General features: G+C 40.9%; 1 protein-coding gene across 1 annotated transcript in view; it reads left to right on the forward strand.

Annotated features, from left to right (window-relative positions):
• Positions 1–22,682, forward strand: part of LOC121611032 (CUB and sushi domain-containing protein 3-like) — a 158,139-nt gene that overhangs the window by 106,777 nt on the left and 28,680 nt on the right. The window contains 6 exon segments of the mRNA XM_041943392.1: positions 1,638–1,811; positions 3,655–3,828; positions 6,639–6,824; positions 7,974–8,147; positions 13,956–14,138; positions 17,246–17,422. Of these exon segments, the coding sequence (XP_041799326.1) occupies positions 1,638–1,811; positions 3,655–3,828; positions 6,639–6,824; positions 7,974–8,147; positions 13,956–14,138; positions 17,246–17,422 (1,068 nt within the window).

Below are 22,682 nucleotides of genomic sequence, written 5' to 3' on the forward strand. Positions count from 1 at the left end.
AGCTTAGCTTACCACAGCTCATCCCAGCTCTGCACTGTGGAAGAAAATGAGACATGCGTAATTACTTGAGCCGCATTCAAACCCACACAGCAGCAGAATGTGACGGTTTCCCTGGCAGATGCATTAGTCTGTTTATCAACCCTGTGGCACCAGCACTCCAAGCTCCGCTCCAGAGTGGTACAGTTCATTAAAAGAAGGCGACCTCTCTCTTGTTTAGTAATATGACTGTCAGGGTGAACATAGCCAAGGACCTCTCGGTACAGTCGCATACGTCAGCGCTATCTTCATAGAATCTGGCTGCTCTCAACTGGAGTGTGATAATAAAATGCTCGGCTGAGTTTCTGGGTGCAGGAGTGAATTAGGGAAATCAGACTCACAGTCAGTGGCAATTTCCCAGGTTTTAAGTGGCAGTGGAAATCTCAGCAAGATTTCTCCTCTCTGAAAGGGATTTATTGTAGCTGAAAGTAATACGATTATGTGCATGAGCGTATTGCGCAGAATTTGAGGAGTTTCACACGTGTCTCTCTGTCTACTGTAGATGAGAAAAGCTGAGTTATCACCGCAAGTGAAGCTGAGGCCACTATGAATTTAGAAATAATAATTCAGAGATAATGACCTGAAAAATGCTTTCAAAATCCAATATGTTTCATGAATACACTAATTTTGTTTGCCAGCATTATAATTCCTAGACCTTTTAACTCACCAGTTTCCTCATTTCATTTTATAATACACTTGTCAAAATGCAAAATTATTCAAGCACGATAACGCAATCAAAATTGTGTTTCCACCCTGAAACGATTGTCCATTTGTTGAGTGGGCGCCATTGCCAGCTATTATTCTCAAACATTATAAAGTTGAACTAAAGTGTTGCCCCACATGAATGATTGACTGAGAAATGATTTGTCATGCGAAACATCAGCTGCAACTCAATATATTCTGACTAGTGCCGCTCGATTATGGGAAAAGTCATAATCATGATTATTTTGGTCAATTTTGAGCACTATTATTTAACACAATTGCAGTGCTCACTGACTTCAGAAGCATTGTGCATTTATTGAACTTTAAAAAAACAAACTAGTGCAATGACGATAATAATAATGATATAAAGACTTATTTGATGCATGATGTTTATTATAATGTTGTTTTTATGTGGTGTGGATAATGTGAGAAAGGACTGCTGAAATGCGACTCTCTCTCCAATCACAGCAGGGATAGACGCACATCAGAATCCAAGCGATGGCTGGCTTGACCGGGTTTTTGCAACCAACAGCTGACTTTACTGCAGTGAGCTGAGCTAAATATGCCACAGCCTGGCTGAGAGGGAGTTTGGGCTTTTAGGGAGGGGCGAAAGCACGCCGCTGTTCAGGAAAGGGGCGCACATAACACCAGGCAAAATGAGAGCCAAAGCCAAAACTGTGATAAAATTTGATTAATTAGCCTGCCCTAATTCTGACAGCAGGGTGTTAGAAATACCATACAGCATGAGATGGGCTGTGTTTGTCATAGTCAAGTGTCCGTTACTAAAGGAAATCACCATATTGCTGTGAAAGACAGACTGATATTAAGCAAAGGGAAATAGTAAAACTTTTTACAGTGTTATATGTGTGGTGTCTTTTTTTCCCCCCATCATTCCACAGCTGGTCACTGTGGGGTTCCGGAGCAGATCGTAAACGGGCAGGTGATTGGGGAAAACTTTGGCTATAGAGACACAGTGGTTTACCAGTGCAACCCGGGATTCAGGCTCATTGGCTCCTCAGTCCGGATCTGCCAGCAGGACCACAGCTGGTCCGGACAGCTCCCAGTTTGTATCTGTAAGTTCTTTAACACCAGTCCTCTGCCAGCTTTAAGTTTAATCCTGGGAAACAGTAATCCCAGGAACACCCATCCAAACAACTTCCCATTTCCTGAGAAATAGAATAACAGGAAAAACTTTTTTTAAACACTGAAAACATATTGAAATATATTTAGAAAATGTGTATCTTAGGCCACAGTTGCTGTCTTGAAATATATGCCACAGCTGTGTGCGTGCTCAGGTGCAACACATTTAAAGCTTGTTGTAATTAATAAACACATTGAACAATATGGGGGAATGCACATACCTCAGAGCAGCAGTAGAAGAAAGACGGCCATAATCGAATACATTACCAAAACCTCACTTCAACTGAGTGAGAGCTTTGTGAGAGCTTTTCTTTTAACTGTGTGTCATCATCGACTTTATTACTGTAGCTAACATTGCTTGGTTATTGCTGAAGACTCACACCAGCAGCCTCTGTACATGAACACATTATGGAGCTTCAGTTATCCAGTAATTAATTTGAGTCCGACATATTTAAATCTCTCCGGTCATGACGTCTGGTGAAATTAATTCCCAAGGTATATGTGAAAGTATTCTGGCTCTGCCCGCTGATTTCCCTGCTGCTTCTCTGATATCCGTGCTCCCTTTCGCTCCTCTCCCGATATCCTCACATCTAACTCGGTGAATTAAGAGTTTACTTCAACCAAACCAGAGTTGATGTTGATAGTTGGAACAGTGGGAAGATGAGTTTGATTGTTTTGAATGAAGGGTGTTTTACGCTGATAGAATCACTGTTTTTGTAAATGGAGTCTGGTGGCTTTTGCGAGGGCGATACAGAGGCTCCTTCTGTTTAGACGGATCTTACTCTTTAACACTAAAGTCTATATCTCTGCGGCTCCTTCCCATAAAGTTGTCAGACACTTGAAACAATCTCAGCCTGTCAGTGTCAAAATCAAACTCTTTTAGTGGCTACACATTGACTGTGTGCAAATGCCCAGAGCGATTACATTGCCGCCGGTTTAGCGGCAGCCTGCTGCTGTTCTCATTCAATACTGGACCAATTTAAAAAAAAAATTAAATGTGACATGCTTTAACAACTTCCATTTCTTAAGAAAATGAAGAACTGTCAAGTATCACTTCCACAGATCACAGGCAGTGACCTTAGCACTTCATATTCTTCGCAGCTATAGCAAAGTTCAAGCTGCATGCGAGTTTATATTATGTTCATTCTAATGTTGATTAAAATAAATGGTGTTCTTTTGCCCTGAAAATGATTAATATCATCATATAATACAGTGGAGTGTGCATTTATGTGCCAAAGAACACCCACATGGTTATCTCAGAACCTCTCTGTATAGACACAACTGTTGAGATGGAAAACAGCTGATGGAGACAGTTGTTGTATATTCATCACTGGTTTCGCTTTGTTTGTCAAAAACATGATGATTTGCTAGCATTTTTGAAATGAATCAATAAATAAAAATGTTTTAAGCATTCTTAAAAATCCCTGTTAAAAAGCTTCCTTGCAATTACATAAGCGTCCTACTCCAGTTTGAAAAGCACTGAAGTCAATAGTTGATACATATCCTCATTATGTGATGCTCAATCTCAGGCTCACCCACTGATGCAGTGAAATGTGCTGTTTACCCTTTCCCAATCGATCATGTCTTGATTCTTAATCGTCCCGCGTTGTCCTCTGAGGTTAATTATATGATAATGATATTCCTATGATAGGTGTCACTGTACGTCACCTATTGATCATTGTTATTGAATTTTCTCTCTCATTTTATTCCGTCTCTCTCTCTCTCTCTATCCACTCACTACCTGACACGTAACCGGGTGATGCCTGTCAACTACAGCTGTCACATGTGGCCACCCTGGTAGCCCGATCTATGGCCGTACCACAGGCGATGGCTTCAACTACAATGATGTGGTGCGCTTCACCTGCAACAAAGGCTACACCCTGGAAGGACCCTCCACAGCCCAGTGCCAGGCCAACCGTCAGTGGAGTCAGCAGCCGCCAACATGCAGAGGTAAGGCTCGGCTACAGAGCTCCTGCAGAACGGGCAAATGATTGGCAGCTGGGCTGACTTGAAGTTTCACAAAGATGCAGATGTATGTTGACAGTTGAACTGAAAAGCTGCTTGTCTCTGCCAGCATGTTTAGCTAAGGCTCAGATTGCCTCAGGAGGCAAAGACAGACAAGAACAAAAAGCAAGAATCTGGAACCAGCAGGTGCATCATATTCAAATGCATCTCATTAACCATCTGCAGCAATGATTTCTGAAGAGGATGCCTCTTAGTGTAACACCACAGGTAAAGGTGTGATAGCACAAGCCACTTCTGTCTGACTCTGCTCCTGTGAATCAGGCCAGCCATCAGTGGAGCAGGTAGCTGCCAGCGAGCAGCAGTCGGATCCAGCCAGAGTGCTGGAGGAGAATGAAAAGGCTTTTGCAGGTGCTTTGTGGTGGTTCGGGAATCAGGAGCTAGGATGACCACAAGGATTCAGCAGCCAGCAGATGTATCATGATCATTCAGAAATCAGCAGCCAGTGACCGCCAGCACACACAGGCAAGGACACAGCAGCAGAGTGGATGGACGTAGTGTTCTCATATCTATTGATTTGAATGAGAATAGTCCCTATCTGTTCTACTTCTCTGGGTAGAGCATTAGGTAACAACATCTGGGGCCCCGGCCTCAGAGCAAAAGCAGGAAAACAGCAATAATGAGCTTGCAGCAGAATGTATGGAAAGGGGAGAGTAAATGGGGATTTGTTTCAGCAATTTTACTGCCAGTTTTTACCAAGAGGATTGCTGCAGGGAGAGATTATTTCTGAAGGAAAGAAAGCTCCGAGTGCATTTACTGGAAGACATCTCACTGGGAGTGTCGGATGGTGACTGTGTTTTAGTTGTGTCCAATTTCAGTTTGCTCAGGTTAGGCTCATTAGTGGTGTGTTTACAGTCACTGGCAATCCAGAGTGTGTGACCATACCAGAGCAGTGTTTACTTGTTTTCTCAAAACAGTTTTGTCAGTTTGACAATATTTCTTCTGCAAGTATTTTCCACCATTTACATTATTGTCCCCAAAGTAAAAACTGAAACAGACAACAGATGTATTGTACAGTGTTGTGGAAGCTCAGAATGAGGAAAGAGCTTCCTCATATTTGCCTTTGAAAATGCTTCTAGCTTTTTTTTTAAAGCTTTCATTTTGTTGCAGTGTGGAGAGCCAGTAACCGTAGGTAACTGTGTAAAGTTAAATCACTATCTTAACTGCCTTAAAATGTCTATGAAACAAAGTAAGAGATCAGGAAGCAATCGTTGTAACATGAAACTGCAGAATGAGATTGTTATCGATGTGGTTTTAATTGGTGTTACACCTCTGGATCTGGTCAAGCTAGGCTAGATTTGCCAGATTTTGCCCTTTTAAAAATATCTCTCCTCTTGGCATGAATTCTGTTGGCAGTCAGATGTGAAGAGACACAGTTTTCATTACTGTGAATAGCACCGTAGAGACAGACCTGGTAAAAGATCAAAAGAGTAAAATCATATTAAACTGTCATGACTCTCTGTGTCAAAATATGTCTGTTTGTTGCCACTAAAATTTTCTCACATTAAGCCAGCCTTTTCACACCTTTGTATTATTGATTTTAACTTGCTCTGAACTTAATTTCACCCTCATCCACTTTAAGCTGTTAAAAGCACATTGTCAGCAGTGTGGTTTTGGAGGCTTCGGCTGCTTCTAAAATGGATGCTTGTGAATTTGTAACAATGGAAGTGCCTTTGCTTCTGCAGGAAGTGTGAGGCGTTTTTATTGACAGTGCTTAAATATAGCTTGGACTCACTTGTCTCCCTGTTTATAGAATAAACAGAAAAAGCCGCTGATCAGGTCAACATTTCTATTATTAACACACAAGTGAATGTGCTGACAGATAGCGTTTATGCAAATGAGGCTTCAACTGAAGACAAAAAGACTACTCAGCTTCCAGGAAAGAAAAGTCAGATCCCCAGCGATGATGCGGGTGGAGCTGATTATTAGGCACAGGCTACATGACTGTTATGTGGTAGCTTGTTTTTAACTCCATGCCATGTTGAGACTTAGGGTAAAAAAAAAAAAAAAGACAGAATACAACTTCTCCAGACACTGTTAACGTGACACATACAATATACGTGATTACAGTCGATATAATTTAGGCAAAGGCAATTATAGAAACCAATCACCCATAAACAATCTAAATATTCTGAGAAAATCGTTACAGTCCACTTACTCTATTATTTTTCATCTCCTGCTGTGCAGTGGTGTGATGTTCAGTATGCACATCTAAAGCCAGAACAACCTTATGGACTGAAGTGATTGTAAATACAGTATTCATAGGATGGGTTTGGAAACGCTGCCAAGAAGTGAACATTCTGTTACTGCGCATCAATAAGTCATCTACATTATCGCTGAAAACCACAATAAATTGATGTGAATGGAGCTATTAACTAACCATTATTACCATATCACAGCATGCATATGATAAAGAGCATGTAGATAAGATAGTGAATCCATACAGACATAGACATTATAAGACTGCACTTAGGGCAACAGCAATACTGTGAAAGGCTCAGAGGCCTTTTCTCAATCCTATAGGTCAACAAGTAATCATGTGACTACGCAGTTCCAACAGTAATTTGCCTGAAATTTAATTGAAAACATCTGTCTTTTCTGAAATACCCTTGCAGCAATATAATTTGATTGGACTGCTGTCAGTACTCTGCTGTCTATATGTTTCCCATATGCTTCAACTAATTGAATAATTCATGGTGGCATAACCGTATCTGTTTTTTCTTTTCTCTTTCATCTAGTGGTAAACTGCACAGATCCAGGGATCCCTGCCAATTCTATCCGAGAGAGTAAGATTGAGCACGGCAACTTCACATTCGGCAGTGTGGTTTTCTACGACTGCAACCCGGGATATTATCTGTTCGGCTCGTCTGTGCTCACCTGCCAGCCGGTGGGCCACTGGGACAAACCTCTACCAGAATGCATCGGTACAGTGGTTACTTTATTTAGTCGCTCTTATTACTTTGGCCATCAACTGACAAATTATGTTATTATTCATGTTGTATGAATGATTATCTTTGTCTCCTGTCCACTGTTTAATACACCAGCCTTACCCCCTTTCTATGTAATTGGTGCATTTTGTGTAAAAGTTAATTGATACACTTAATAAGAGATGCAAGTAAAGAAATAAGAAAAAGTTTCACTCTCAGTTTAGGGTCCACAACCTTGTTAGTGTCCTCATTTGTGTCTCGAGTTTAAACGGTACAAGTTACTAAATGCTGTGACTGAGAGCATCTGTGTAATGTTCGATGCCCCAGTGGCTTATGGTTATGTTGCACTGTGGCTAATTGAGAAATGGGGAAACTGTCATAGGACCAGTTGTTCAGGCTATAGCTGATGTTCCCTCAAAACCAAGCACTGAGATTATAACAACATCTCTGAACTGCAGGGGTTATCTGAGGTTGTAATGTTGCTCTCAAACACCTGGCTCATCATGCACTCTACTTTTGTGTGAGGCCGCCGACAGTAATGACCTATTTCCAGTGAAAGCAGACCTCTACATTTTGCACACAGGCTCGGAAAGCACTTCATTTCATGGTAGAGAGATGACGCACGGCATTTATTTTATCAAACAGAATAGTAATTAAAGAGATACACGGGAGTGTCTGTCTCAAATGTTTATTCACAGCTCCAGGCATCACTGGCTCTTTGTTAAGAAATTAGCTTTACGAAATTACAGAAACTTCCTGTGCATTATGAGACTAAGCTGCTTAAATGACAGCTACCACAAAGCATATGTTAAGGTCAAAAGAATAATGAAGTGGCACAGAGAGTGATGTACCAAATTAGATTTTACTACTGTAAACTATCTAGTGAGCATTTCATTAGGTGTATACAGTCTACAATAGTACAACTAATTGTCTTTTTTATGAAACATGGTTATAACAAAGACAATTAAAGCCCACTAATGTATTCACATGGTGCTATCTTTCAACGTAACTGTAATTAACACTAGGCGTGTCTCACCAGCACCAGATAAGGTGTGAGTGGAGAAATTATCAAGCCTCACTAATCCATCCATTCGTTCACAGATCCTCTGATAACCTGATTTCCTGTCCTCACTCTCTGTCATGCAGAGGTGGACTGCGGCCACCCAGGCACACCTCCCCACGGAGTGATGAGTGGAGAGAAGTTTACCTTTGGCTCCACGGTGCGCTACTCCTGCGCTGGAGACCGCCAGCTCATGGGAGACTCATCACTCACCTGTCAGCTGAACGGACACTGGAGTGGTCCACTGCCCCACTGCTCGGGTACACAAACACACACAAATACAGTCATGCTTGCCTGCACATATTCATAAAGTCAAACAGAAGTCTCTCTCTTCCTAATGACACTGTTATCACTGTCATATTAAGCACGGGCAGTTGTTTGATTGGTGAAGTAGAGGAAACTTTCAATTTCAGTTTGTGGTTTTGACGCAGAGCTTCTCGATATGAAGGGAAAGTTATTTGCCCAGGCTTTTGAGATGTCCGTGACATTAGTCAGACCATGTATTGTTTAAATTTAATTTCTCTATGCAGTAAGCACCACAAACAAAATTCAGTGTCAGAAATATGCAAGAGATGAAATAAAATGTTATGGCTTGATCACAGTAATCATTAGGAAAGGCCAAGTGATGCAAATTTCAAAGCTTTATGAATCCTCTGACTCCTCAAACCTTGTCCCAACACCAGCAGCCATGGGCTCCTCTAAGCACCTGCTTAGCACTCTGAAAATTACAATAATTGATGCCCAAAAAGCAGGAGAAGGCTATAAGAAGATAGCAAAGTGTTTTCAGGTCGATGTTTCCTCAGTTTGTAACGTAGTTAAGAAATGTCAGTTAACAGGAACGGTGGGGGTCAAGCTGAGGTCCCGAAGACCAGTAAAACATTCAGAGTTAACTGCTCATAGGATTGCCAGACAGGCAAATCAAAACCCACCGTTTGACAGCAAAAGGCCTTCATGAAGATTGAGCAGACTCTGTGGTGGTGCACTGTTCTACTGTGCACAGACACCTGCACAAATATGTCAGAAGAAGACAAAACCTTTCCTGTGTCCTCACCACAAATTTCAGTGTCAGACGTTTGCAAAGCAAATTCCAAACAAGCCTGATGCATTTTGGAAACAAGTCCAAGTTAAAATAGAACTTTTTGGCCACAATGAGCAAAGGTTTTTTGGAGAAAAAAGGGTGCAGAATTTCACGAACAGAACACCTCTCCAGCTGTCAGGTGCGGGGGTGGATCGATCATGCTTTGGGCTTGTGTTGCAGTCAGTGGCACGGGGAACATTTCAGTGGTAGAGGGAAGAATGGATTCAATTAAATACCAGCAAATTCTGGAGGCAAACATCACACCGGCTGTAAAAAGAGTGAAGCTGTAAAGAGGAAGGCTTTTGCGGTGGCCCTCACAATCCCCAACCTGAACAACATTGAAAACCTGTGGATAGACCTCAAAAGAGCGGTGCATGCAAGATGGCCCAAGAATCTCACAAAGCTAGATGCTTTTTGCAGGAAGAATGGGCGAAAATCCCCCAAGCAGGAACTGAAAGACTCTTAGCTGACTCCAAAAAGCCTTTACAAGCTGTGATAGTTTCTAAAGCAAAGGAGGTGTTACTAAGTACTGACCATGCAGGGTGCCCAAACTTTTGCCTCAGGCCCTTTTTTATAATGTTATTTTAGAACTGTAAAAAATAGAAACAAAAAAATGAGCAAACAAAAACAAAACAATAAAAAATATGAAACAAATGTGTCATCTTTAACTTTATGCTGTTTGGAAATCAGGTCGTCTTTTTCCTCACTTAGCTATTCACGGTAACAGAAAAACCTGGGCAAATTAAGCCAAAACAATCTATATGGCTAGATAGTGAACACATCATTCCACAGTGGTGTTGTACCTGGGAGTCCTGGCATTAATTAGATATTTGATTAGAGCCTCTGTGAAGTTCAGAGAAAACACAGCACAGGATAGTTATCAGCCGACTGAGCCAATTTACTGCCCTCAGACTAGAGCCCTGCGGAGCTCTTACAGGATTTTTTAATGGTGTGTACGTGCCAAAATATCTGACCATTATCGTCCTCACATTCCCCATCCACTCAGAGCAGCTCCAGCATTTCACTTTTTTACAACAGGTACGCTTGTGGTTTATCTGCCGCATCTGCATTTAGCTGATGAATGCTTGAAACAGTACACAGATGGTGGATCCATACCAAATGACCTAAACAAAAACCCTCACCAATCGTTCCTCGCCTATGCAGCGATAGTGAGTTATGGCTTCATTCCTCGACCAAAGCATGTGTAGAAGCAAATGTTGCTTTCTGCATGAAACAGTCGATTGCGTGAGCAGTATTGGCCCTGACATAACCTAAATGCAGACTCAGAGAAAAAAAAAAATACAGAACTTTTTGTGTCTAGTGTTTAGTACATGTAGTTGCAGACTCTCCTCTTGACATTTTCTGAAAACCTGAAAAAGTGTGTTGTAGTGTACATCTCCTGAACTACAGGCTTCGCCCCTTAATCCCCTCTGTGCTCTTCCCTCCCATCACACTTAAGCATTCCTGACCATTTAAGTGGATTCTCTTTACTGAATGTTCACTTGGTTTGTTCAACTCACCGACCCAGAAGTAATGTTTGTAAGCAGACTTGTATGACAGTGTTTCTTTTTTCTTCTTCTTCTTTAAATGGGAGTGTGAATGCTCTACTCAACTTCAATATTTTGTATTAACTCAGACAGTTGCAAAGTAGCAAGGCAGCAGTGAAGTGAGACTCCGAAGGTAGTGCAGAGACGCATTTCCACAAAATTTTTTGTTCTTAGTTTTGGATAATTAAGGGAGTGATATGGAGGTGTGGTGGGGTGCTGTATTTCTCTGTGTTTGTGCCCACGTAATTAACTGTGTACAGCCTAGTAGCAGTTTTCAGGCCTGAAATTATGGCCGCAGAATTGAATAAAGCATGTAATTTTAATGCTGATGGTCCAAAAAATTAACGTTGCAAGGTATTTTTCTTCTTTTATCGCCTAGTCTTTAAAAGCAATTTGGCATCTATTATTAAGATGATATGATCAGCACCCTGCTGTTGTGACAAACAAGCCTCTTGAAAAGTGATGATTTGCAGTTTTGTATTATATTTCATATCATCACTCGCTCTGAGCTGTGTATCACTGACATGAGCTCTACTGCCTCTGTTAATCTGAAGAAATCCATCTGGTAAACTGTGCTATAATCTGAGTGAGAAAACATTTAATACCAAACTGGATTCAGTGCATTTAATTTAACTTGTCCAAAACCTAATCAGCATCAACCCATCACTCGGAAAGTGAGATAGTAAAACCAACATGAATCTGTTCCCAAGTATTTAATCTGTCAAAGAGCAATTGCTGTTTAGAGAGTAAACCCCTGTGGTGGAATTTGTGCAGCAGAACAGGAGTCCTGGGCCAGTGACCAGAGAATTTTATCATAAATGACTCTCAGACTCACAAAGGTAAAGAAGAAGGATGCGCTGAGGTCAGCCACAGCAGAGAATCTGATTACATGTAATCAGGATCACAGAATGCAACTTTAGTTTGTTTTGTAGTGGTACAACAGCACCTTCTCTAATAGATGCTACTAGAAGAATATATGTTGTTGGAATCCATGGTGTTAACATTTGTTATGAAGATATAACTTGCAGGTGTGGCAGAATAGAAAGTAAGTCGTAAGAATTTTTGCGACATATAGGACTCAGGTAATACTGATGTTGGTTATGGTTAGATGATGATAATCAGAGGGAAAATCTATTGTCCTCACATTGGATTATGGGCAAGGATTATACGGCAACTCTTGTAGTTCATCTGTTCATCACTAAGAGGTTAGATGAATTTGGACCCATGGCAGCAAACATCTGTTACAGCTGCAGCAGAAATTAGAACCACAACACAGCTGGAGCTCGGCTGCTGCTTACAAGAAGCAAAGTTGTGATGCAAAAAATGCCTGGAGAGTTTTAAATTAGTAAGAGTGCACATAGTGCACCTAGTTTTCACTGGCACATTAGCCAAAACTTATGGGGGCATGCAATTAGTACTGCAGTGATAGCGAGATAAAGGAGCTGTCTTTACAGTGTTAATGTAAGTTTGAATGATTTTCAAAATTCCCTGTGTCATGTGCCGTCGCTTAGTCGGAACTTCTGCAATTATTTTGAAGGTTATTTGCAAAAAGGTTTCTGCATGCCCAGTTTTATCTGCAGGACCAAACATTTTGAAAATGGCACATTTGAATTCATCACCAATGGCAACAACATAATTTGGCCTATGCATTCCTCAGTCCAGCCCAGTGTCAGCAGCAGTTCCCATCCATGCATCCGTCCATGCATCTATCCCTCCTCTCATCAGTCCCCCTGTGTTAATTAGTAAGAAGGGACTTGAAATTGCTTGCCAAGCCATTCCCCTTTTGTCCTCGTCTGTTGCATGGATGAGTTGAAGGCCTTATTATTTCCTCACAAAGGGAGCCTGGTGAACGGACATTAACTCAGATTCAAACCAAATCCACCACCATCCCAATTAGCGAGATTATAGCTGTCACAGTGCATAACAAGCCGGGCTGCCTCACCTAACCGAAGGAGACTAATGAAGTACTGACACCTGCTGTGAGACATACACGCCCATATATGCGCACACAAGTGAACATGCACACACACAGGCGACAAATGAATATGCGTACTTAACGTGCACTTTCAAAGACAAGTGTATTTAAGTACATACACAGGCTTGCAGAGAGACACATAAACGCTCACTTGCATCAAGTGCACCCTGCTTTAGACACACACACATATGCAATACAAAGGTAGGCGAATGCACACACACTCATTGCTAACCACAGCCACGCACAAGCGAATCATCTCCAGCTGTGGGCCGTTGACCTGACAAATCTGGTTTGTGCATATGTGAACAGTTGGATGTGTGTAGAAGTTATGAGCTTGGTGTTTGCGCAGTGAGGCTTTGTCAACAAGGCCAGTATTACTGCAGCTGCTTGCTGCTCGGTAGACAGAGAGCAGCAGCCAACACAAAAGGAATGATGCACAGGGTGTGTGCACAGCTCAAGGAACTGGATCTCAAAGCCAATACAGCATAAATCCCTCACAAATCTATCTATGTCTGTCTGTCAGTATTTCCGCTTTGTCCGTCTATCTACGTGTATCACTCTCTGTGATACTCTGACATGTGATGCAAAAAAATGTTTCTCTGCTTCCACCACTGGTTTCATTTCTGTGGAAGCAAAAGTGGAAGTGGTGGCTGGTGTTATGTCTGTAATGTGCTTTTCCCTTTGCTCTGAGGATGTCTGCAGTTATGCAAAACCAACACCCAACCCACCCTGTAGACTCCGTCCTTGCTCATACATCACTCAACTTTGCTTGCTGTTCATCTCAACTTAAAATGATCAGTAGTCATGGTACCACCCTAACTCCTATCCTAACTCCATACCTGTCGTCTCTTCCTCATTTCCTGTGCCTTAGAAAGAAAACATGTCCCATTTTTTTCACCCACTGGAGACCGCCCTAATGGAAACATGAGAAGAGAATTACAACAGACGCGGCATCTTTTTATTTGAGTCCATTCATAGATGTGCATGACAGGTTGTCAGGCTGTTAGACACTAAAATTGCTGTGTGTTCCTCCACTGAACAAAAGACAGAAGAGATAATTCAGGATAATGAAAACGCATTTGGCTTCAGAGGTCAAACTGTATTCATCATTTCTCATAACCACAGCTGGTTGCCTTTTAATGCTGGCCTCGCTGTTTTTATGGACAGAAAGCTCCTGGAGTCAAAGCAGTGAAAGGTATTGGTCCTCCAGGTTGTTGGCGTGGTGACAACTGCTCATTGGTGCATTGTGTGTTTTATAGCTGCTTCCTGGAGGACTCAAAAGATGCACAGTTTGAGTCTAAGTCCTCTCTGTAGCATCCCTGTTTTTGACAGACAGTACCACTGTGTTGTAATTCACTGACATACCACCTTAAAAGGCCCCATCTGTGAACACACGCATAGTTTAAAGTGGATGGCATCTTCAGTTTCTTGTTTTCATTGCTCCTTTTCTGATTATCTCGCATTGCAGGTGACTCAACAGACACCTGTGGGGATCCTGGCACGCCTGCCCATGCCAGCAGGGAGGCAGGAAACTTTAAAGTGCGTAGCAAAGTGCGCTTCACCTGTGCAGTGGGACATACACTGTACGGCTCGGCGGAGAGAATCTGCTTCCCCAACGGGACCTGGTCGGGCAGACAGCCATTCTGCAAACGTAAGGGGAATCTTTACAATGTCTCTGTGGTGTTATGTATGACACAGTAAGAGAGGAATACCAAAAGCTAGCATTTACTTATTCTTTGAGCACGTTTTCCCTATTTCAAACCTCATTTGGAAATCATTTTAGACTGTGTTTTATTTCAGCAAAGTTCTTGTAGGAGAGCTTTGTTTCAGGAGCACTCCACCACTTAATGTTACACATCGGGTTTAGTTTACTCATCACAGAGAGCACTAATCAGCCTGTGAACACAGTTGTATAATGTCTTTTTTAGCTCTGGTGGGAGCTTTCTAAAGTGTTACAAAATAACCCTGATTCTGTCATCAAGGTTATTTTGGTCTGGCTTGGAAACTACACATTTTTAGCAGAAAGCCTGTGTTACAAACTGATTACTGGCTATACTTGAGACTATTTATTGAATTTCACTGTAAAACATTCTAACTGAACAGAATGTGAAGAAATAGCAGTTGTGATGCTATGTCAGATATCTAATGAAGCTAGCATGCTAGCCAGTTAGCCCTGGCCAGTTCTTTCTCGTAATACCGCTCCGTACCTCAAGAGGCGATGGCCCGATAGTACAGCTCAGCTCTTTTATATCACACCTTCACAGACAGGACTCTCAGGCCCTCCTACAATTTTGATGATCCTTTTTAAGTTACCAAATTATATGAAAGTACAACACCATAAAACAATTTAATTAAACACATTATTTTGTTGAATTTCTATACTCCCTTAAAATAGTTTGTTAAAAAATGTACTCCTTCAGTATGGTCCCGAAACTCGCATCAGCCGTTGTGTCAAAACATTTCAAGCAATAACCATATAACCAATAACACACACAAACATTGTTTGCATGGGATGCATGCAAGCATGAATGTGCGTTGGGTGTACAGATAGGTGCTCGTGTGCATCCACACATAGACACACAAATAATTGTGAAAGCTCACAAACACAGTACTGCACCAGATGGATAAGTATCTCTCTGCTGCAGTCAGATATTTTCTGCCAGCACATGGTGCTGTGACTAGCTTCCAGATTGCAACCAAAAAATTCATTAATTCTAGACACCTAAAGCCAAGTTCTTTTTGGATTGTGATAAATGAACCATTGTGGATTTTGAAGATATTAGTTCGCAGAACGCCAGCTCTACATCTTGCATAAATTACCCCCAGGGGTCAACCGGATATTGAGGCGAATGTTTGACTGCTCCTGCTCTCTTCTACTGTCCGCTAGCTTGGCACAGTGCCAGTGTAATTTTTAATATGATAGGCCAATGCACAGACCCTCTGAACTACTCTCTGTGTATTTGTCTTTCTGTCCATCTCTCTTGTTTTTCCCTTTTCGCTGTCTGTCTCTCTTCTCTCTCTCCCTCTATTCTTCATTTCCCCTGACGTCAGCCTTTTTTCTTTCGCTTCTCCCCTGATTTCTCTCTGTCTTAATCTCTTTCTCTGACTGTCTTTACGTCCCTGTCCAGTCCTCCATCTGTCCCTCCTCTGTCTCTCACTCTCTATTGCGCAGCCTGACCCTCCCCCCTCTCCTTTTAACCCACATCTTTCCTCCACTACCTTTTTACCTCTCCATCTCACTGCTCAACTCCTGATTCAAAGATTGTTTTACCCACCTTAAGAGGGAGGGGGCAGGAATTCACTGGAGCCTGGATGGGTTTCAGCGCTGTCTGTGATCAAAAGCCCTGTCTGCTGTTAAAGCCCATCCGTCCGTTATCCACAGCCTCTTACAGTCTCTGGAAAACAGTCAGTGTGGATATTCAGCTTAGTACCCATCTCACAATACCATCAAGGTCTGTTTTGTGTTTCTGTCACCATGTCTGTCTTGGATTATTAAGAGAGGAAGCCAAAGAGGCCACCATACTTTATTTTTGGCAAGTGTGCGCGTGTGCATATGCTCGTGTGTGCACTTACAGTAAAGTATCATGTGCATGTTGGCACCTGGTGTGTGTGGGTATGTGCTTGTGAGATGCATTTTCACCTCAACGAGCTTGTGTGTGTGCTGTTTGTGTGTATGCACACGTGGTAATCGAGAAATCACCACCGAACCTACAACACGTCTGTCTCCTACAAGAATCACTATTACAAATTTTCCAGGCAATTAGGTGATTGAGAGAGCAAACCGGTTTCGTAATTAGACATGATTTAGAGCAGATGAAACACATATGAACCAAACTCTGTCCTTTCCCCTCATCAGGGACAAATGCTGGCATATTCTGGAAATGCCGTAAGGATGCCTTAATGTAAGCCCAACCATTCAGTCCACTACAGAAAGTCTGTTTTTTCCTCCGGGGGACAGCACATCTAGAGTAACACTGTAGAAATTCAGCCTCCTGTCTGAGTTCAGCTTGTGCTTTAAATTGTGATATTTCATCATATGATCTGGAAAGTAATTCCAAACAGTTCTAAAATAGAATGAAAGTGAAAAATTTTACATCTGTTCATTATTTAGTAAAATGTAATAGCTAAAAGTTATGAGACCATAGCTGTAGATTTCCACATTGCTCCCACGATCCTCCTCTTCTTTTTAGATTGCACTAAATGTCATTGCCGTGGATGTACTATGGGACCTGACGATACACAAACTGCACTTTATTTACTGATGACTCAACAACAGTGTGATGGGGATTTGTGTACCAAATCAGCTCTGCTCATTAGCCCCTCTTAATAAAGCTGTGACGCTTTGTAGATTAGTGCTTCTTTACTGGCTTGGTGCACAGCTTCTTTAAAAAAGAGAAACAATGCTTCTTTGCATCCCCAGATGTGAGGCACAAAGGCATGATGGGGAACTCTGACACAAGCCAACGATTTCTATTTTCCATTTTCAGACTGTTCCACCTGAATGCTAATTAGAAGAAAAACTGCAGATATTCATCAGGTCAAAAGCAAAACAGCAATTATTTCATAAACAAATATTACTGTTCACACAGTCTGGCAGGAATATATTTTCCATAGCCCTTTAATCTCATTGAGGCCTTCAGAAGTCATCTTGAGGCTCCCAAATCTCAGATTGTGAATCACTGATATGGAGAATATAAAATCCATTACCACTTCACACCTCTGACCTTCACTTCCTCTCTTTTCTCCCCTGTCTTACAGCGGTACAGTGTAGTAACCCAGCTACACCTGCTCACGGCCGTATTTCCCGTGTGGATGGAACAACTTTCTCCCACTCCATCGTGTATTCTTGTATGGAGGGATATTTCCTCACTGGCTCGCCCACACGCCAGTGTTTGGCAAATGGCACATGGTCTGGCACGGCTCCAAACTGCACAAGTGAGTTTTTATATACACAGACACATGAAGGGATATTGGAGTCATGTCTACTGGTCTTGTGGAGCACACACTTAAAAGGCTACTCTGCTGCACAGTTCCCTTGTGATGAAACGATGAAGAGCAATGCATTGTCTATTCACTGTCAGAGAAAATCACAAAATGATCAGTGTCTGACCAATGAGATGTGGTCAGGCTTGTTCCAATTATACCAGCGCTTTGAACGGAGAAACACAACCGAGTACAAGTCATTGTTTCTTGGTTGATCACATCCAGCTAAGCTACACTTACACAAGCTTTGGCAGTCACAGAATTGGTTATTGTCGCTTTCAGAAATAGAACAGAGAAATAAAGGAAAATGGGACGAGGAAGATTGGCCACTCCCCTGCGTGTCATGGGTGCACCAAATTCGAAGTTAGTGTTTTCCTGGTTGTGAGCCACCGCTAACCAATTACACATGGCCAGGCGTGTCAGTCACAATAAATGGTGTGCTGTTAGAACAGTAGACAGAATCAGCCACTGCATTTGTGTTCTCTGTGATGCTGTATGAACAAATTAAACATCAACGTCATAAATACTGTAAAGCAGATAAATCCCTCTGAAAAGAACGAAGACAGATGGGACTGAAAACGATTTCACTCCCTATTTCTGCCAAACGGAGGCTTGGGTATAAGATTTCAAATAGCACATAAATCTGTTTGAGCCTCTCTCCCTGCAAAGCATCAAAACTGTCAGGCAGTTTTTTATTGTCTGGATCTCAGCAAATGAGCCTTGCAGTAATTAAGAAGTATGCCAATCTATATTCAATTTGCACCAGGATGACTATCAAACAAAATTACACATTGTTCCTCTCTCTGAAAATCACCATATTCTCTATTCCTCATTCTTTTTGCTTGTTATTGAATCACAAGAAAAGATAAATGGTATGGGCATAATTTTCAATTTTGGAATGAAATGAGTCTCTGGAGAGATATACACAGGGAGGGAGGGCGAAGGAGAAAGATTGGAAACTGGATTGAATAATAATGATCAAACATGCAGAAACGCAGAATAGCTTCCTTGCTTCTTTTCCCCACTTTCGAGCCTGCTCATCAGCAAAGTTATTACAGTTATCCTCCTGTATGCTATCACTTCACATTAAATTTTAGTGGTCAGTTCAGGGACATCAACACTTAAGATGCCAAGATTGGCTCAGTGTGCCTTCATTAAGGAGGCAATCATTTTCACGGTTCATGGGTAATCGATCATGTAGGTTACCAGATCAAAGTCACACAACATTCTCAAGGGGAGAGGGAAAAGTTCTTTTATTTTTTTCTTATTGCCCTTGATGGTTGATAAATGAAATTTATAGAGCATGTTAAGGATTTAGGGAATTAGTAGAAGTGCATTTGGAAAGAGGCTTGCTCAGTGAACTGTGAAGTGAAGCCATAAAGCACTTTCTGAAATAAACAGTAAACACTGATTATTCAGGGGCACTATTTACCATGTAACATCCTGTGATCCTGTTGATCTATATCTACCTTTTGTAGTGTTCTTCCTCTTCTCTTCTTCAGTCTCTGATTTAAAGGCCAACACAGTGGTGTTAGAGTCCTCATAGATGTTGAGGTTGATGTGGGATTGGAGGAAATGGTGTAAAATTCCTGTTAGTCAGATTTCTGACGTATCATTTAAATGAACACAGCAGTACCCTGAGTCATATTGATGTCTTACTGAATTCAAAGTCTGATTAAACCTGAAGCTGGAATACGTCTGACAAAAACAGGAAACTCTTCGACATGGTTAAAAAATGCAGATACAGTAAGGGATTAAGAGACATCTGATTACTGAACAACTGCATTTGAATATGGGTTTTACTGGGTTACTGCAGTGCATGAACACGTGCATGAACTCCTTTGATTTCCTGGCTTAACCTTATTTCTCCCAGTAACTCACTTTTCCTGGGAGCAAGTTACTTGCTGTTACTGAATGAAAAGGCTGTAGAGTTGAGTTGTTGAAGTCAACAGCCTGCAGCTTTGTGGCGTTGTGCTGACTGACTGGGTTTTTCACTCCTACAAATAGACAGACACATATAAATATTTACATTAATGTACACACATACTTTTTCTACCCCTTTCTGTCTTCTAGGAAGACCACTTCCCACTTCCTCACAAGATATTTCTAGGTGAAAGCAATTGAAATTTTTATGAGCTGTCTTTTGTTCCCGCCAGCTACATCTGGCTTGTGTGTGAAGAGGCATAGCATGCTTAATTCAAGATAATGTGTTTCAGTGTAATTTTGGTGGCTCAGAGTCAAAACGAACTGATGACCTACAAAGTGGCAAACACACTCATGTGCAGTCACTCAAAGATGTGCATATATATAAACACTGTACATACACTTAGCTACAGAGACAGAAGGTCAGCTGTTATTTTCCATCATCATAATTTAAGATACCTGGTTCTAATGCCAGAAAATATCTAGCAGGTTATTTCCACCTCCTGGTTTTTGGTTCTTGTGCTCACCATGAATTATAGCTCTTCAGTGAAACAGTGAGAATTTGTCGTTAATATAGATTTTGTCAGTCCATTGTTATCACCAGGGACTGAAAGAACCTTCTTTCACTGCCTGCTGCTGTGGCAGGCAAGTATTTTTTTTTGTCTGCCACTCAGAAATCATCTTCCACTTGTGAAATCTATGTGCTAAATGAAGGAATAGCACTTAGATAATTTAGACATTGTTGAATGTAAAGAATATTGTCATTCAATGTTTGATATATTTACACTGAAATTATTCCCTGTGTGCTAAATTCATTGTAGAATTTTTACACAAATACACAACAGACATCAGAATCAGGATCACAATAGTCTTCATTCCTGCTCCCTTTCTGCTATCTATGAAGCATGGTCTGCAAGACCATATCCTGTCCAGGGGAACAATAACGAGTAGGTGTGTATGTGTGTGTGTGCAGGTCTTTTTATTGACTGTTATTGGCTGGAATTCATTGAATGTCGACTGTCAGTCCAAGCGAATACGTTTCTACAGCCAGCATTCTTGCCTTTTTAAAGGAGTTGTGAGTGACTTTCAAATGTGTCGCTCTATCCAATCACGTGTTAACCTTACTAAACCTGTCTCTCTGATGTGCGTGTTCCCTGTCCGCCAAAGTGGCAGACGGCCTGATGGTTTTCCCCACTGCTGCCAACAGTGGTGCTAATTTCACACCCTGATTATTACATCTTTATATGTAGTTAGGCATTTGTGAAATATGGATATGCTCGTTACAGTGTTTGAAATCCACTTTTATCCTCAGGGTGGTCTTTGAATGTAGGAAATATACATCTATATATAGATCTTTCCCACTCTGTTTTTATTTTGATTCAAGGTATTTCAGTCTGCAGTGGCAGACTGTATCCAGGAGACATTCATGGAGATGATCAATCTCACTGACTTTCACTCCCAACATCTCAACATCTACTGGATAGAGTGGCAATAAGTTTTGTACAGACATTCATGGTTCCCAGAGGATGAATCCTAATGACTTTGGTGATCCCTGATTTTTTATTCTCCAACATCACCATGTGGTTGACATTTGTAGTTTTTAATAAAATGTCTCTCATGGATTGCCATGAAATTTGGTTCACACTTTCATGTCTCCGTCAGGATAGATTGAAGTAACTTTGGGGATCCCCTGACTTGTCACCTAGTGCTACCTTTGGGTTTCAGTTTTATATCCTCATACTTTGGTTTATGACCAGATTCTTGCAAAAGTTAATTACATTGCATCAATTTCAGCAGTGCTCGGTGCAAAGTAGCAAATGTTAACATGCTAAAATTCTAACTTCCTAAGAAGGTGAACGTGGTAAACGTTATACCCACTAAACATAATCGTGTTTGCGTTGCCTTTGTCAGCACGTTAGCATGCCAACATTATCATCTAGCTCTAACCACTGCTGTGCCTTAGTATGACCTCACAGAGCTGTTAGCATGGCTCTGTATAAAACATTAAATGAAGTGTTATTCTTCTACAGCACGACATGCACATTGAAAATATATTCAAAACCATTTTTGGTGAATAGCTGAGAATATTTGGCCAGTTAAAGAACATTTGGGTTTTTTTGGGTTTGAAACATCAAAGGTTTGACACAGTGCAATGTTTTTATGACTTAAGGCTGTGGCCATTCAATACACAGATATAGAAATGTACATGCCACATTGGCTGCTGCCCCAACTATATTGGAGCGATGAGGGCTGCCGTCTAAACTATAAAAATGAGCAGGGGAGCTGGCATTTTATGGATAAAAAACCCTATAATGTTTATGTTTAATCATGGATTGTTTTAATATTCAAGAGTTTATGATCTATGTGGAGTCTAAAAAATACATTAATCTATAATTAGGCTTTAATTGCTGCTAGACAATCAAGAGAGGAGTATGTATCAACATGAGGCTCACATGAACTGATTTACTAATGTGTTGGAAAATCATTCATTGTCATGAGGAATTGTAAAAACTCACATTTGTCAAGAGTGGATTTGGCTTATTTTCCTTGGTTAATGCTTGTGGAGATGTACACATATAATACAGTTTAATTAACATGAACTGTGCAGAAAGCTTTTTCTGCTGTGGAAATGTCTTTTTCTGTCTACGTGTCCATCATTTAGCTTTTCTAGATCAGAACGCGCCTCATTTACTTTGAAATAATCAAAATATTGCATCGTACAAATAATTGACCACTCGAGTAGTGCAGTCAGTCTGCTTTCTGCATTTTTCTAGCAGTGAAAGGATAAAGATATACTCTCATACAGACAGTTGCAGCCAAAGACAGTTTTAAGATAACATAATGCCTTTATGGATCTCAGAGCAGAAATATAACATATTTACATGATATGGTAAAAAATAGTAAAAATATAGTACTGTACAAACAGTATGGAATCTAAGTGTAATATGATATAGCATGAGCGTGTAGTAATAGTACAACAATATACAGTATAGTACATCATAACCTATGAATGCAATAAGGTGTAGTATGAGTTTAGAAATAATAATAGCATAAATAGTAGTATAATAGTTGCATCATACAGTAAATAATAAAATGCAAATAATGAATAAAATAGTGAGTGAATAATAATAATATAACAGTATATGGAGTATAATAATAGAATAAAATAATAGCAAAATAATTCCATTAAATATACAGTATATACATATGATGAATATACACAAAATTTTTGTGTGTATTGTGCAATTAAACTATATATGAAAATTGTAAGAGTTCTGCTCTTTCCATC

Source organism: Chelmon rostratus, chromosome 8 (assembly GCF_017976325.1).
Source record: "Chelmon rostratus isolate fCheRos1 chromosome 8, fCheRos1.pri, whole genome shotgun sequence".
Classification (NCBI taxonomy): Eukaryota; Metazoa; Chordata; class Actinopteri; order Chaetodontiformes; family Chaetodontidae; genus Chelmon; species Chelmon rostratus.